This window comes from Bactrocera latifrons, unplaced genomic scaffold, assembly GCF_001853355.1.
Source record: "Bactrocera latifrons isolate USDA-ARS-PBARC rearing strain unplaced genomic scaffold, ASM185335v1 scaffold_151, whole genome shotgun sequence".
NCBI lineage: Eukaryota > Metazoa > Arthropoda > Insecta > Diptera > Tephritidae > Bactrocera > Bactrocera latifrons.
Window position 1 is genome coordinate 192,326 of NW_017534975.1, and position 17,202 is coordinate 209,527.

General features: G+C 36.6%; 1 protein-coding gene across 1 annotated transcript in view; it reads left to right on the top strand.

The window, feature by feature from the left end:
* Positions 1-4,562: 4,562 nt before the first annotated feature.
* LOC108965939 (lachesin) overlaps positions 4,563-17,202 on the top strand; it is a 197,406-nt gene continuing 184,766 nt past the window's right edge. The window contains exon 1 of the mRNA XM_018928615.1: positions 4,563-4,650. Coding sequence (XP_018784160.1) covers positions 4,563-4,650 — 88 coding nt within the window. The remainder of the gene's footprint in view (positions 4,651-17,202) is intronic.

Consider the following 17,202-nt stretch of genomic DNA (forward strand, 5'->3'; position numbering starts at 1 on the left):
ACCAAGTGGAGAAGGACCTGGCTACGCTTGGAATATCCAATTGGCGCCACGTAGCGAAAAGAAGAAACGACTGGCGCGCTGTTGTTAACTCGGCTACAATCGCGTAAGCGGTGTCTACGCCAATTAAGAAGAAGAAGAAGATTGAAGATTAATAAGCCCGACCAACTTTCCTATCGTTCCTAAAAACAAGTGATTTTTAATAGATTTTAGGACTCCTGACAAAACATAGTACCACAATCGTTTCTTCCGAACTTAGTAGACAGTATGCCTCGCATACTTTTGACTGCAATTAACGATAAAGGTGTCAACACTAAATATTAATTACATACATAGGGTATATATAATTATGTCCGATACTGTATATGGTAAACGTCTTCATCCAAGAAACTCTAACCCACAATTGCTGCTTAATTTTCATTATGCATACCGTTTGCTAATCACGATCCACCTTCAACCAAACTTTGGCTACAAGACGCGCAACTTAAGTGCGACTAAGCTCGTAGTTAATCGGTGCATGAAAATCTTAACTAATTCGTGGCTTAAGTCGTACGCATGCATATGCTTCAGTGAAACTTTTTCACGCAACAAAAAGCGGTAATGAAAGTTCTATAGTAATCAACTAAGTATCTAGTATATAATTTCAAGCACATGTAAGTAGTTAAGGACACAACGGAAACGAAGAGTGGGGCTGAGATATGTGCTGAGCATAAGCAGAGCTGGTGGCAGCAACTTAACTGTTTTGGCAAGTCAAACATACTGCCAGCAACTCATTTCAATAGACTTATTAAGTACATAAGTAGATAGTAGCAGAGCTTTCATTCTTTTTGTTTCGCTTACTTACATTATTGCTGCTAATTTACTTCTTGGTGCTGTCATTACGAGCTAACGCTTGTGCAACAACCAAGCGAACTGACATTCCACCACTGCCACCAACGCCTCACAACAAACAACCCCATCCTCGCTGTCAGCCACAATTAACATTGACATTTCGAATAGCGTTCGGGCGCAACTGGCTGACGACAAGCATACTTCACATTCCATTGGTGGGTGGGCGAGGAGTAGCGCGCCCGCGCGAGCTAATCCGAAAGCGCTTTTTGAACGCTACACTAAATAATTGGCTTAAACAACATTTTTAGCAGCTCAAGTGCTGCTAAATTAGCTTTATTTCTATGATGTACTCGCTGGTGTTGTTGTGATTGGCTGTTCTATATTTTTTGATATTGTTATTGCAATTTTTTTTTTTTTTTTTTTTTTTTTTTTTTTTTTTTTTTTTTTTTTTTTTTTTTTTTTTTTTTTTTTTTTTTTGCTACTTTTGTCCTGTTATCAGCCGTGTGGCATTGTCTGCTGGTGATTTCATCAGTCGCAACTTGGGTGATGGCCAACCCGCACTCTTGGCTTCACATATATGATGGCCAATGGGTTGAATCGCTGTAAGTCGGCGCATTGTTGAATGGAATGTAGATATAAAACGGATGTTGATGTGCTAATTTTGTCTGCTATCCCAGTTGAGGTGAGTTGTAATGTATTGTTGTGTCATCGGCTGTGGTGTATTGAACTGTGTTTTGTTAGGGTGCGCCAATTTTTCCCGGGTAGAGTGGGTGGAAGCTTTACTCATAGATAATTCCATGTTTTAAACTGGTCAATTGGCCACCCAGATCGCGTGATATCACACCGTTAGACTTCTTCCTGCGAGAATATATAAAGTCTACGCGAACAATAAGACTCCGATTCACGCCTTGAAGCAAAATAACACGAGTCTCACTTGCAAGTTACCAGTAGAAATGCTTGACCGAGTCTTCGAAAATTGAACTCAATGGGTGGACCATCGGAGACATAGCCAAGGCCAACATTTTAAAGAGATAATCTTCAAAAAATAAATGCTAACGAATGGTCTTTCGAATGTTATATGTCAGTTAAGTGGTTGCTAGATCAAGTTTTCACCCAATTCTATATATTTTAAGCAGTAAAACACGAACCTTTTTCATTTAGACAACTTATATGTAAATGTGGTATACAGTCAACAGGAAGTTCGAAAATCGAAAAATATGGTCGCTAACACATACAGATATACCGTTGGTAGAAAATAATTATCCCAGAACTTCAATTATATATTTCACATATTGGCTGATATTTTCGGTACATAGAGGCTTATACATTTTTTGTTAAATTTGAACAAATTTTGGTCACAAGGAGCATTCTTTTAAGGGATTATTCGTGCAAATTTGTATCCCCTTGTAATAAATTCGTTTTCAAATTGCATACCGGAAAGTGAAATAATCTAATAAATAAATAATATTGTAACTATAGTGGTGTAAAAGATATGTACATTAAATATATAGGAAGGCGGGGTCAAGCTCATCATCTATGCAAAATAAAAGTGGTATATCTTATTTTCCTTCAATGACGTTTTGTGGGCATGATAGTGGTCCGATTACGCCCATTTACGAACTCGTTATTTCCTTTCCCAGGGAATATGTCTACCAAGTTTCGTCAAGATATCTCAATTTTAATTTAAGTTACAGCTTGCACGGATGCACGGATTTCAACTTTTCTCGACATCCTGATCATTTATATATTTTACACACGGTTTGTCCGAAAACCAACAGATAGAATCCATTCTCCGGAATCCTCTGTCGTTTTAAAGTAAAAGGAAGATTGCCTCTTTGCCTCGGGATCAACTCAAACATCCATAACTCGTCACTTGTGATTACGTTATTCAAAAATTGGGTATCACTTTCACACATGTTCAGATTTACCGAAATTCACACAGAATTTAACCCTCCAGATACTCGGAGACAACTGACCAGCCGGTCGTTCGTTAGCTGGAACACCGTCTCTCCATCCAGTCAGTGCGCGCACGCTCCGAAATACTGTCGCGGCAGAAGAAAATCAGTCCTATTACTTTCCGGACAAACTCTATATATAAATAACTCTTTATCTATATCGCTTAGTTTTAGGTGACATATACAACAGTTAGGTAAGCAAAACCATTTTACTCTGAATCAACAAGTTGCAAGATTTTAAAATTTCACTTGGCAACTGTCACACTTTCGTTTTGAGAGAGTAGAAATTGTTGCACTTTTGACTGGTTAGAAGAGATCACTTTGAGAAAAGAACAAAAGAACCTGACGCCTTGATAAGAAAAGAACACGCAACTTTGACAGCCCGAGCATAAGGCAGCATGAACCATTTTTGTGTAAAAAGAAATTGAATTTGTATAAAATACTCAGCTAAAAAAATTAGGCTGGATCTTATAATTCATAGCACACAAACTTTATAACATAAATACTCAATACAGTCATATTTATTGTTGCAATATTCTATCTTAATAAAAATAGAAGCCTAATGAGTATACAAGGACAAGCAATTATCTTTTGGTTTCTCTTCTTTTACCTTGGGTGTGTGTGCCGCAATAACAAAATTCATTAAAATCCGGATTAAATGTTAGAATGGAGCGTAAAAAACTTCAGCAACATAGCACAACAAAAGGCTTAATGTCACACCAAGAGTATTTACACTGAGAGAATATTATTTTCGCAGAGCGAACTAACGTAATAAATGCGTGATTTTTCCGACAAAAACTGTTAAGGGTATCCTTTACGGTTAGATAAATGATTTCATTATTTTAGCATTAAGGGAATATAATCGATTTAAGTATGCTACTAATTAACATAAATAAAATAGAACCCAATTATAAAAAAATATGCAGTACAAAGATCTTTGCAGGAACCACAACTCGATTTTGTAGTATTCTTTTGAGACAAAATAGTGCTTAGTAATCAAATGATATTTCAGTATTTCAAACTGATTTTTCCGAAAAAATATCGACTTTTGGAAATATCCTAATAATAAGGATGTTTGTAGCACTCAAAACGCAACGCCAGTGATCCTGTAAAGTGTATGTATAAATTATTAGCATAACCAGTTGGGTTGACTTGTCCGTCCATTTGACATTGTACAAGTTTTTGAGATATCGATATGAAATTTTGTGCTCCTCTTTTATAATCAACGAGCTGCTGCATGTAACAGAAAAGAATGATAGGAATACAATGTTTTTATGGAAAGCTTTTGACGAGCTATTTTCAAGAAATTTACGTGGAATATTGTCTATATGAGGGAATAGTCAGCTTGAGTCGCTATAATATATTTCTGACCCAAAAAATTGACCGATCAAAGTTTTTGAAAGAAAATTTTTGTATTTATCAAGTGGGCAAAAATCAGTAAGACTCTTAAATTTAAATTTATTAATTAAAAAGCCCATTTGTCGAAATATTGTTTTCTAGCTTGGACGGTCTTCGGTGATACAAATTATGCAACGAGGGTCAAGAAGGCGTTGACGATGAACCGCATCCAGGACACTGGATTAACTGCTGATAAACACGTCAATAACATGAAGGCGTTGGTGCTTAAGAGTCGACGATAAACAGTCACAAATCGTAGTGCATCGTTGGAATATTGAAATCGAGTATAGGAATCGGATGAAAATGATGATGAAACAAATTTTTAAAGAGTTTTATTTCTTCCAAAAACCATCGTCGAGTTAACATCTGTGAAACAATGCCATGAGCCGCATTATTACTGATGATGAGTATTGGATCATTGCTTACGACCCAGAAACAGACAATGAATCGGTCGACTATCGTGGCAAAGGTGAGCGGAAGTTGACAGTTTTCCGATTTTCGAGGTGTTGTACACTCCGCATTCCTTCTGACCGACCAAACGGTCAACTAGGAATAATATTTGAGTGTTATTCGTAGTTTGCGCGAAGCTAATCATAAAAAGAGTTCAGAAGTATGGACCGACAAGTCTTGGTTTTTGCACCACGATAATGCACTGTCGCATATTGCATTGATTCTTCGTGACTTTTTCGCTCCATGTGACTTCTGGCTATTCAGTAAACTCAATCGACCGCTCCGGGGAAACCGTTTTGAATAAATTGAGGACATTAAACGTCAGTCGCTACGCGCATTCAAGGCTATTCCCGAAATTGACACTAACAACTGTTTCGAGGATAGGAAAATACGGTAGCACAAGTTATTTGAGGCCAAGGGGGACTACTTTGAGGAGAACGACATGGATTTTGAAGAATAAATTATGAATTTCAACATTATTAACAAAGTCTTACTATTTTTTGCTCGTAGCAGTAGCTTCGTAATCAGCATTTATAATCAGTTAAATAAATTCCGCACAACTTTTATGAGTACCGAAGTCATTGAACCCAGTGGAAATCCAAGCAAACCTGTCACAGACGAAATGAAAATCGAAATGAATCGATTGCCATCGTTATTATTGTAAAGTTAGCAATTGTATATGCAAACATAAATTTCTGAAATATTTAGGTAGCAATGCGCTGTCTCTCAAATCAATGAAATCGATAGCAAATTTATACGATTCTCTCTCCAGTTGTTTAGACCACATTCTACGGATTTCGCCCCAGCGACTTTCTACTTTCTATGATCTCAAAATAATGCAACATAGAAAGATATTTATTTTATATAGAAAAAGTATAAATCGTACTCGTATAAACTCCCTAAAGCTTGTATCCTTAAAAAAATTTAAATGTCATGATGAATTTCTATTTCGCCATCCAGAATATGTGGTTAAATGTGGTTAGTGTATCAATATCTACAGCAACAGTGGCTATTTGATTCAGCTATTTTGGCATGATTTTGATCAAAGAATTTAACCAAGATAACATTATAGTGATCAATCAGGAATACCAGGCAGGAGTTTTAACTTTATCTCCATTAAAAAATTGATCGCTTTTGACAACAACTTTCCTTACTTTTATGAACACTGTTCACAAAGCTCGCTCAAGAATTTTTTAAAAAGCTTCTACAACAATTTCTGCGATTTCGCAACTCAAGTTAAGTCAAAGTAAGCGATTGATATAAATATTATAAAATTTAAATAAAAAACAACAGAAAATTTTGTCAGATAAACAAATGACACATTAATTTTTTCCAGTCTTCAATGGGTAAGCTTATCAAGCATTGCTATCAGTCAAGTGCGACAGAAGCAAAAACACTGTCAGAGCGCTCAAACTCGAAAGCCTTAAACGATTACATTGGATTCAATTAAGACGACAAAAGGATCGCATGCGATAAATTAGCCTGCGTATGAGTGCGCATTGGTAATGGCAACGCGACGCAATCGAACACCAACGCATGGCCAAAGCACAGCTATTTCCACACACATAGATATATACCAAACATATATGTACATATATTAGGGTAATTCAAAAAAACAATTTTTTTTTCGTTTGGTACTCTGAAAAATAGGCTCTTAGACACCTCTAAGGAGGCCCCTCCAAGAAAGAGTTCTTAATTGTAACGGGAAGGTCCTCCTACTTACACTTTTCTATTTTTTCTTATTATCAGATAGAAAAATTTATATCTCGCTTCCAACCAGTTCAAAAAATGTTTTGTTCCTCAGATTTTGTTGGAAACTGAATGCTCTACAAAAAAGGTCTGATACGATTTTTTCGTAAACCTAACCGTTTAAAAGATATTAACGGTTGAAGTTTGATTGTTTTGTAGGCAATTTACTGCTTAATAAAAATGATCTCCTATGATTTTTCGATTAAGTTAAGCGTTTACGAGATAAAAAAAAAAACAAAAAAATTCGTTTGGTACTCTGAAAAATAGGTTCCGAGACACCTCTAAGGAAGGAAAAAAAAATTTTTTTTTTTAATCACCCTAATTTATATGTACTAGGATAAGGGCGCACGCAGAACGTTGCAAAACGAAAAGTTAAGCTCGTTTCGAAGCCACGGCGTCAAATTAAGGGGGCGCCTCCACAACCAGCTGAGTGCCAGCTAGCGAGCGCGAAGACTGTTTGCATGTGTGACAGCAAACTTTACGATGAAATCTCGACGATAACGCAGCGATTGCAGCTTAAAAACGAGTCAAATTATTTTGGTACCCTCCCCCACCACGTGCCTTGCGCAGCTGTAATCCGCCAGCGCCGCTTTTTCCCGCACCGCTTTCCACGCTGTTCGCAGCGTTGCTGTCACTGTTGTTATTGCTGTGTGTTTTGTTGTTTTTTAATGGCAACAGCAGCGGTGCCAAATAGCGCGTTAATACATAAATTTTAAGTCACCGCCAGCAACTGCGCGTCCAGCAGCGCACAGCACCAAAGCAATTGCGCTGGCATCTTTGTGGCACTATGTAAGCAGCGCACAAAACCCCGTCGAATCGAACCGCGGTGCTCTGCCCTCCTTGCGTTTGTGTTGCCGCTTTGCCACAGCTAGCGAATGTTGCACAGTCCAACGTAGTTTTTAATTGATACCGTAACTTCTGCGAAATCGCTTTGTAACGCTCCACACGACCAGACTTACATATTTTCGCTCGCTGATGCGGCGCGTACTCGAAATATTTGCTTATTCCATCAGCTCACACACACACAAATACATATACATATGTATGTATGTTTGTATTAATGCTTAATTTTATTTTCAACTTTTATTAATTCCCATTCGACAGTTGGCCAATTGAAGGACTTGGTACATAAAGCTTTGACGGCTTTCTTCCCTCCTTCCCACACCCTTGCCTCGCATTTTATAGCATAAAAATTATGAAACTTTAGCCAGTTAATTCAAATATTACGCAAAGCTCATGAACTCTTCACATTTATCGACTGAAAATTGTCTGCAGTTCGTTTTGAATTTAAACATTTGTTATTTGATACCCTTAACTGTATTTGAATGGACGCTAAGACTTTAAGAGTATTTGGAAATAAATTTCAATAAAGAGAAAATATGCATCCAAAGTTACATTATTATCTTGCTTAATTTTAATAAATTATTGCTTAAGATTAAGGTGGAACTTTAACCAAGTTCCTATAAGATATAACTATTTATCATAATATAAATCTTGAGCTACCCTAGAGCTGCTTCAACAAACATTATCGTCATATAGTACTTACTGAGATGTTATAATGCATTTTAAATGATAACTATTAAGAATTGGTTTTGTTCAGCATCTATAGAGTTTGGATCGATTAAGATAAAAAACACTCTAAAGTCTTTTTTACAGTTGTACCAAGATGAAATAAGCATTATTTGTGAATATGAATTCTGAATGGAAAAGTAAACAAATTTATTCAAAGTATTGATCACCTTTCTGGCAACATGCCAATAAAAATGTTCGCCTTTTGAAGTCAACCAATCAGACACTTAATTTTGACGTCGGCGTAGGAATCGAAGTGCTGCTCATGGAGGCCAAGTCTTGTGAATACGGTGGGTAGGGTTGCAGCTCCCAGCCAAGTACTTTGAGTATAACCTGAACCGATTAGCTTTGTGTGCAGGTCTGGTTCTGGCCGTAAACTTATTGTCTCTTAGTTTTGTTAAACGTTGGTGTAAATAATTTACAGATCCGCTTGCTACAAAAATTATTTTTACATTTTTGGTAAGGCCTATATTAAGGTATGCGCCTGTGCTTTGGAACGCCAGTTCTCAAGTACATTTGAAGAAGTTTCAGTCCGTTCAAAATCATTTTAATGGGATTCTAGTTTAAATCTTCCGGCTTATATTAACTTTCCATTAATGGGTCAGTCTGTAGTCCATTTCTATTGTCTGATATTAATTTTAACGTACCCACTCGCTCAACCGGGAAGTTTAGACTTTTACTTTTAAAATTTTCTAAAAGAAATTTACGATTTAAGTTCTCATTCCAGCGCATTTGATCTTACAGACTCACTCTTTTCCATTAAAAAAGTATTTTATTAACTTCAACAAGTAACATTTAATAACAATAAACCTACTTTAATATAATTCTTAATTTTGGCAGTTGAAATTTTTGTTTATGTAGCTGAACAGCTTAACATCGCAACGTTTAAAACTCACTTGCCTTTTATGACTCGGTTAATTCCGCTCGTTTGCATATTGTGCCCCACATGTTGGTTTGGCGGGATGACAGTATTACCAAGTTGTAAAAGCTGATGATATACCACACACTCTCATAACACCAAGCACAGAGAATGGGATTCTTACCGAATCGATCTGTTTTTGCAGTAAATGTTGATGGTCCTGGATTAACCCATGATTTTCTCCATTTAGGACTCTTAAAGTAAATCCACTTTTCATCATCAGTGACAATCGACGCAAAACTGAGTTTCTTTCGTGACTTTGAAGCAAAATTTCACAGCATTTTTTTGGTTTTCCATTTGTCTTTCATTAAATTCATGTGACACCGATTTTCCACACTTTTGGATAAGACCCATAGTTTTCACTTAGGATGAAATTATTTGTTGTGCATCATTTAACATGACCGCCATTCATCCAATATTGCTTGCCTTTCGGCGGGTTGAAACTTTTTTGGTGGTCTTCCACGATCTTCATTTCTCAAATCAAAATCATTATTTATGAACCGTTGAAGCCACCTTTTTTAATGTCCCTTTCTTAGAGCACGATCCCCATTTGCTTCGTCAAGTATTCAATGCGACTCTGCAGCACTTTTCTTCAAATAGAAACTAAAAATTAATGCTTTCTGCAAACCATCATACAAATTTGGACATTATTTTTTCAATGACTGAAAGGATATTAAATATGTTTGACATATGTCATGTCAACCAACCAGATAAACAGACACAAACATTTGTATCTTAATGTTAACTTCATGCCGGTATACGTCTCAACATATTTGTCTTATTTTTCCATAGGCCCGGGTCCACGTTAAGATCCTGGCTAAATGCTTGCGTGCTTAGTGAAATGATTACAGAATAGACTTCACAATAAAAACACTTAAGTTTGTTTGCATCATTTGGCGAACAAAATTTTTTGTCCACATCCAGAAGCTCAAATATCCTTTTCAATAACAATGATTTGTTTAAGAAGTTGAAAACTTTGAGAACAGTGAGAACAGTGAGAACAAGTTTCATGTTATCGCATATTGAACGAGGTCTGAACAAGGACGAAAATCGTATTAGACAGCTAAAAAACTTAGTAGGTGTAAGAAGTATCTAGTTCCAAGAAAGGCGTTATTTAACACACACTTCACACCGTTCAAGTGAGTTAGGTAATATTTTATTGAGTTCCGTTCAAGTGAATTATATCGCGGTTGTAAAGTTATCAACTACTGCAGATGAATAGCTCAGGCGCCGTGCTTAAGAGAAGATATGTGCACTATATTGAACAGAAAATAAATGAACAAGGAAGATCTAAGTTCGGGTACAACCGAACATTTTGTATTCTTGGAAAGAACTTAAGATAGAAATCGTCAACCAGAGGATAAAAATCCCAGCAATAATATATTAGGTTCATTAGGGTACCATCACCAATCATTTGGGGTAAAGTCATCCGTATGTTATATGTTAGTTATATGGGTGCTTAGTCAAGGTTTCGACCAAGTTTACCCATTTTAATTACAATGACACGAAAATCGTTGTTTTAACTATATAGAAGCTAAGGGAAGTATCGACACAATTCAACACATTTTTACGCACAGTCATACCATTGTCAAGAAAAGATTATCCCTCAATTTTAATTAAATATCGAACACATTGACCCATATTTACGGGAAGAAGTTAACTACAAGGTGCTTTCCGAAGTAAAAAGGACTTAAAAAAACAGTACAAATGGTTTTTTCGCCAAACCAATTTATTTTATTCAAAACAGTCTCCTTCTACTTCAATACAGCTTTTAGCACGGTCCAAAAGCATGTCGAACGAGTTTTTTAGGTCTTTTCCGAAAAGGAAGAAGTCACACGGTGCCAGATCAGGTGAATACGAAGTGGTTAATGGTCAAAATGTGATTTTGATCAAATAATCGGTCACAATCGGTCCTTGGAATGTTGGATTTTAATCAATTTTTGGTTGGCACTCAATTTGTGCGGAAAAAACTATCACACTCACCCAAATGTTCGATCAAAATGCGATAAATCGATGTTTTGGTTTTCAATTCCATTTCCATGAATTTCAGTGATGATTTTGGCTGATTTTTGATGAATTCACGCTCAGTTTCAATGAAATTTCCCTTGATTACGGATTTTGATTGACCTATATGTTGATCGTCATTTATGTCCTCTCGACCACTTTCAAAGCGTTGAAACCACTCTGCTACGGGATAGGCAATCATCACCATAAACTTGTTTCATCAATTGAAACGTTTCGGTTAAAGTTTTACCAATTTTAAAACAAAATTTAACGTTGCCTTTTTGTTCGAAGCTCATTTTCGCACCGGTAACACAAACATACTGGCTCTTAAAACGCAATAACTTCACTTCTAATTAATGAAATATCATGAAATTCTCACTGGATAATTGATAAAGATAGCAGATTGTAACGCAGAAGTCGGCATATAGATGGCGTCACCAGGGGGCGCTAGTTGTAAAAAGCCTTATTACTTAGGAAACCACCATGTATACTTATATGAGGTAGTCGAAAATTTTGTATTGCGTATTGCTTATCAAACTTCTATTTATTTATTTTTTTTTTTAATATTTATCCTAATACATAAGTAAACAAATATGTGTAGACATTATTCCATCAGTGTAAATCGAAATATCAACATTTTCCAAACGGAAGCGAGCGAATCATTGATGTAAACCGTGGCTTGCGTGGTATTCTTCCGTTTTTTATACAAAAATTTCAAAATATAACGAATTTGTTCATTACTTTCACTTATTTTTGAAAAGCTGTAACTTTTTTTAACTTCCCCGAATTAATTTTTTTTTTTTTTTCGATTAAATGAAGCTATAAATCTAACCTTTCTAACTATGTGGTATGATACAATGTGATTGGTAGTACTGGAGATATACGACTGGAACGACATCTATTGATAAAATACGAAACTACTTTTTCGACTAAACAATACTTGATAGGGTCTCTGACGCTTCCTGCTGAATGTTTCAAACTTGGCGAACAGTGATGGCACTGCTCAGGGTATCAACTTACTGTTAATGCAAAGTTACTCAAACTGCAAAGAACATTATTGCCGGAAAAGCGCCACAAAATAATAAGCAATTGAAATTTAATACCCAATATTGCAAGTGCCAGCAACTTTATTTACGAGTATATCAAATAGTATTTGATAAATAAGCTTTATGTAAAGACAACGGAAATCAGTTGGGTAGGAGACAAGAGTGAAGTCAACTTGAGTGTCATTATTGTTTTTCGAAACCGACGGTGAGCACTAACGGCACTCGAGCAACAGCTGCATTGTCATTAACGGCACAGCCACCTGTCACAAAAAGCCGAAGCAATTRACAAAAATTTATTGAGCTACAGTTACACGCACAGTTGGTGTTTAACAGTATTTTATTTTATATTTATTTGTCAAAGCTTTTATTTTTTTGTTATTGAGCTTGCGAGCCCCATTCCATATATACGTAAATTGACTGCGACACTCTACATCATCTTTGCAAATTTGTTGCCAAGTTGGAAGATGAAGTGCCCGTCGTTGGGGCAATATATGTACTTGCGCAATCCATATGGCATTACGCTGAAGGCAGTTGTAGTAAGAAAAATGCGAAATGCGCATTTAATTCTCTCAAGTGGTGGTTTGCTGCTTTCTTATGCCTCTCTTTTTTACTTGCCTGCCACCCGGCCTTTGGTTCTCGACCGAGTACTAAGTTCATTGCATGTATGTAGGTGTATGGCATAATCGTGCCGTGTTGTCAGTCATCGTCTGCATCGTTTCCATCACCGCAATGACTTTTTCCACCAGCAATCGGGTGAATCATGTACAAAAGACACTTCAGCATAAAATCAAAAGCTGATTTGCCTTGTTTAAGTGGTGGCAAAAAATGTTTGCTTTTCGGTTTGTGTTGCCAACACAACCGGAAGTGGAAAGCAAAATACAAAACCGGCAAGGCAAGTGCATGTGGGTAGAAAGTGGATAAAAATAAAAACAATAGCAAAAGATAATAATAAGACGAAAAGAGCTAAAATACAGGAAGGCAAATACGCCGTGCAAGCCAATCATGCGATTTAAAAGTGGGCTCAGATACACATATGTATAAATGTGTCTGTATATACTCATATATTCACAATTTTAACATCCTTCAACGTACTTTGCACTTGGCACAGCGTAAATTCCTCTCCACACTTGACTTCCCACTAGGGGGAAGACTATTCACTGTTTTATGTCTGACAATAATCCCTCGAATTTACTTACGATTCTGTGCACCGTTCCAACCTATCAGCCGCTTACACACGCACATACGATTTGTACTCATAATGAAAGTTGCATGTCAATCTCTTCCGCAGTCGATGGCAGACAGGCGTTACAATGAAGTGCAACATCAGCTACAGCTTCAACGATGGCAACGGTGGGAATTAATCCGACTTCACAGATCAATTTTTTCATATGCTTGCGTATATCCGTGCTCCTTGTCTTTTGCGCTTACGGCAGATTCCTTACACAATTTGTATACTAAAATTTCAGCTCCCCAGAACCCTGAATATCGTGACTTATTCGTCACAATGGCAGACTGTATTCTCTTTAATCCAGATGAAATGTTAATGCAGACATTATCCGAAATTCCCCGAATATTTTCTGACTACAACTAAGATTCAAGTAGTAATTAGCGAAGAAGCCGATCTGTCACAAATAGGACGATATGCACTAAAAGCAGCCTTAGAATTCAAATGTGGATGTCGTCCTTAATAGCTGGTTAAATTTATTCAATTTACATATTTCTCCAATAGAGAATACGATCGAATCCCCAAAGTGTGGCCGACTAAACTTCTACGAAATTTATATATAAATGCAACATACAACAAAAGCCGTAAAAGTGGAACTGCGGATATCAGAGGTAGAAGAACAATTGACAGATTTAAAGTAAACAAGGAGGTATGACATTGGGGCTGAAACTACTGTACTAACTAACGTTTTTATCTAACTAATTAAGCTAAAATAAGATAGGAAAAGAATTTTGTGCTAGCCCGAATAACTTCTTGCCGCGATGTCCAAATTTAGACCAGGACGGCATATCAGGAATAAAGTACTGAATATTCTCTTCCAAGGTGTCAATTATCACAGGATTATCTGCGTATAGAGGAGACTTCACATAACCCCACGCGTATTAAAAAACTAACCAAAACTGTCCATCAATGAATCGATTGCTTCGGTGCCTGCATAACATGCAGTGCTGTCTAGTTGAAACCCAAAGGTCTTCTACATCGACATCTTCCAATTCAAATACAAAAAAGCCTTGAACCATGGATCTATAACGTTTCTCATCGACTGTAACATTAATTCCAAATGAGACGATTCTGTTTCTTATCGCTCTCATTCAACCAAAAGTGAGCTTCAATGCTGAACAAAATATTTTTTTGAGCCCATTCACCGACCGTGCGAAGCGTTTGATGCTCATTCGACTTCAATTCTTGCACAGTTTGGATTTTGTAAGCCCTCAGACCAAGATCATTCCACAAAATCTTTCATAAAGTGTATGAGTACAGCCCATTGTTGCGCGCAATGAATTCGTTCCGGAGATCTTCGATACTCTTTTCCACAGCAGCCATAGTGTCTTTGGTGAGCACTGTGTGCAGTTTCTGGGGATGCGCATTATCTCCTAGAGTAAACGCTTTGCGAAACACCAGTTGTGAAGAACGTCGAAGAATAAACACTATAGCTGAATCATAAAAGATTACTCTCGAAGATCGTTACAAATTTCATTTATAGGATTACATTGCCTACGAAACTTTCGCCTTTTATGATTAATTTCCTTCCATTTGCATTACGTTTCATTTTTCTCTTCAAGTTAAATTTACGACTCCACCCTTTAGTGAATTTACCTCATTGGATCAAAAATTACCGTATCGACTTACTTACTTAACGAAAACTCTTTTAAAGCGCAAGGTTCTCTAAAAGCTATATAGGCGAACATAGTCTTCATCGCTATCTTCCATGTGATCTCTTATGGAGCAAAGCCTTCATTCTCTGGACTCATTAAATCTTTTTCACTTCACCTTTGATAAGTGATGATAACTTCTCATGTTTTCTCTTTAAGCAATGCTAGAAATTGCAACACATACGCTGATGTTCATAAAACAGAAATTCAAAATTTGGCTCGTGCCACATAGTGCACATATATGTAAATATGTATGTAGCTTTGAACTACAGCCAAGCCAGGCGGTGTAACAGTTTTGTAGCAAACGCGAGAATTTGCTCATAAAAGAATTATTGTGGTGATGGAATTCCACTTACGACCTCTGGAATGCGAGCAGAAAGAGAGGATAAGGAAAAGTGAGATTGCTACTGAGCATACAGTTAGAACAAAAATCTCTGCCCTCGCTCTGCTTTTAATTTACATGCTGACCTTTTGCTTTTTTGTTTTGTCCGTTTATGTTTGCATAGTTGAGTGAGTGCAGTCACTCTCCCTCTTGTTGAAATGTTTCACCTATCTCCGTATAAAAAGCGCAACAAATTCTAATATCGAAGGCAGGTGAGATTGGTGCGGTGCATGAAATGTCAAGGATAACAGTTAGACGCACGTATTAAAAAATATTTAGAATACACTTTTTGATATTTTTCAATATGTAGTCAAAGGTATGGCAGGGAAAAAAATGGAATGAAGCTCATTTTTCGATTTCATTAAAGTTTCAGCCCCAAAAAAAACTTGGCTTCATATTATTTCTATGACTCAAATTTCAAACAAATGAAGGGTTTCTGTGCTTATGTACCTGTGAAGTACTTCATGCCTATTCGACTTGTAGAAACGGTTGCAAATTTCGCTAAAAAAAAAATTTCTTGAGTTAAAAGTATACCATATGTGATTATTGATTTAAGACTTTGATGGCTCAAAAGCAACAAAAATTTTGGAGCAGTCATAGGGCAGCTTAAGAAAAACTTAGAGTAAAACTGAACAAAAATGGGTCTTACATAGAATTCTAAACATAGTTTATGAATTCACAGGCCGACCATATTCAACCCCGACTTAAAACTCGCCAAAGCCTATCCACGCGGTTACATTCCTCAAATTAAACTGGAGTGTTTTCTACCAATAACAGCGACGACCAAATCGCTTTCAAGGACTGATATGGAAGAAATCCAAAATTTCAAGGGTAGCTTGAAAAAATTAAGCCCTTTTCTTCAAAAACGAACCGATATGCACTCCCAGAGAAAACGATTTGGGAAAAACAAAGCGGTCGATAACACGAGAAAAAGAGGATGTTGCAAATAATTTAAGAAATTCACCAAACTCCGCTTTTAATGAACGTTGCCGATGTTACATACAAAAACCTACAAAGCCACTTGAAACCACATTTTTATATCCAATTTAGCCTCTTAGAACCTTCTTTACAAATGTCAAATTTTTTTACTTCGCTCTTGAATCAGTTAACTCCACTTATTCATGGAATTTTTAATTCGTTGCATTTGTCGCATGCCTTTTTACTGCTACGAAGTAGCGTACCTGTTAGGTGTGAAGTTCACTGAACAAATCACATACACACGCTGAAAATTCACAATAAAAATGGCCTTCGTCAACTTCGTATTATTTTCTTTGTAACCCCTTTCGCTGTTATACTCGTATGTTTATGTTTCAACTGTCAATTTTGTTGGTCATTTTTCGGGAAATCTCGCATTATTAGTTGTTGTGTTACAAATTACAGTTATAAAACTATAATACAGTTTTTAATACAGTTACTAATATAAAGTAAAATGAAAAGTATAGGTAAAGTAAAGTATTTAATAATGTATATAATTAAAGATTTTTATTCGTAACAGGCAAGCCCATAAACTATTCGGCATTGAGTTATAGCAACGACCCACAGTTTCTATTATTATTGATGGCACTGCTTAAAACAAAGACTTTTCGAAACTCTCCAAACATCTCTGAGGTATTCAAGTGAATTGTGGAATTTCAGATGGTCAATCATCTGCATCTATGAAATCAGGAAAATCACTTTTAAGCCACTTTTGGGTGGTTTTTCGCTTTCTGCGCTGGAATAGCAGCTGGCTGGAAGATCCAATGCCTTACATCGAAGTGAGTTTGGTTTAAACATCCTGCTAGTATACTTTTATCCCAATTTTACTCCCAGAGGAAAATTAATACCTCAGAAGTAACGAGCTGTAACGCCTTTGAAGCAGATGAATGTTCAACTCGCTGAACCCTTGGATTACCATCTCTTGCATCTTTGAAAGATTTTACCTCGGTTTTTGTCCTTTTTTTTTAAATGTCTTCGGCCAACAGTTTTTACGCGAGGGCGGCCACTCTTTCGGTCATCAACTAAAGACGAGAAAAACTATGCGGTAAA